At 67.4% G+C, this 874-nt stretch overlaps 1 protein-coding gene across 1 annotated transcript in view; it reads right to left on the minus strand.

Moving 5' to 3' along the window:
• The window catches only part of LOC104285120 (serine/threonine-protein kinase PLK2-like), an 8,175-nt gene extending 7,712 nt beyond the window's left edge, over positions 1-463 (minus strand). The window contains exon 1 of the mRNA XM_009883520.1: positions 349-463. Coding sequence (XP_009881822.1) covers positions 349-463 — 115 coding nt within the window. The remainder of the gene's footprint in view (positions 1-348) is intronic.
• Between the last annotated feature and the right edge of the window lie 411 nt (positions 464-874).

Consider the following 874-nt stretch of genomic DNA (forward strand, 5'->3'; position numbering starts at 1 on the left):
CACCGAGAAGCCCCCCTGGCCGGAGCGGGGCCGGGGCAGCCGCAGGTGCCTGCTCCCCCGTGGGGGTCCCCACAGCCCCCCGCACCCTCGCGCTCTCTGTGGGGGGAGGGTCTTGGAGAGCCCCAGGGCTTCTCCATGAGATGGGGACCCTAAAAATTGTCCCCCTGACTTAACCCTCCCCAGGACACTTCGGAGCCCCGCGTCTTCCCTTTTTCCTTATGGGGTATAGACCCCCAATGTCCCCTCCCACTGCTGCAGGAGGGGGTTTTGGGGGTGCCGTGTCCCCTTTCCCCCCCTAAACCGCTGCAGCTTTGCCCTCGCAGGGCGATGCGGGAGGTGCCGCCCGGCCAAGGGACGCTCCCAGCGCATCCGGCACTTCTGCCAGAGCGATTTCGGTGAGCACCGGGGGTGGGAAGGGGCTTGGGACGATGCTGAGGGATGTGCCCGGCTCAGGGTGCCCCATGCTCGACCCCATAGTCTTCCAGGGCCGGATCCTGGCACGGCGCTTGGTGGGGCAGGAGACGCGCTACGAGGTGGAGGTGAAAACGCCGTACCGGCACCGCTTCCCGCTGGTGCTCCGGGAGTACATGTGGGTGCAGCCCTGGGGGCAGCTGGGGCTCTGTACTGGGCTCCCCAGCTGGTCCCAGTAAAGCCTGGGTGATGCCGGGGTGCTGTGGAGGGCGGGTGAAGGCACTTTGGGGTGATTAGGGCTGGAAAGGTGTCTCTGCCCTATAAAAGTGCCCCCTCCCACCCCCTGGGGCAGGTTGGGGGTCTGTCCCTGGGTGGGTGTGCTGGCTGCTGTACCTGGGGGGGTCCCCGGGGGGGGGGGCAGCACCCTCAGCTCCAGCAGCATTTTTGGAGCCAGTGGTGCTCG

The sequence above is a fragment of the Charadrius vociferus genome, unplaced genomic scaffold (assembly GCF_000708025.1).
Source record: "Charadrius vociferus isolate BGI_N301 unplaced genomic scaffold, ASM70802v2 scaffold2434, whole genome shotgun sequence".
NCBI lineage: Eukaryota > Metazoa > Chordata > Aves > Charadriiformes > Charadriidae > Charadrius > Charadrius vociferus.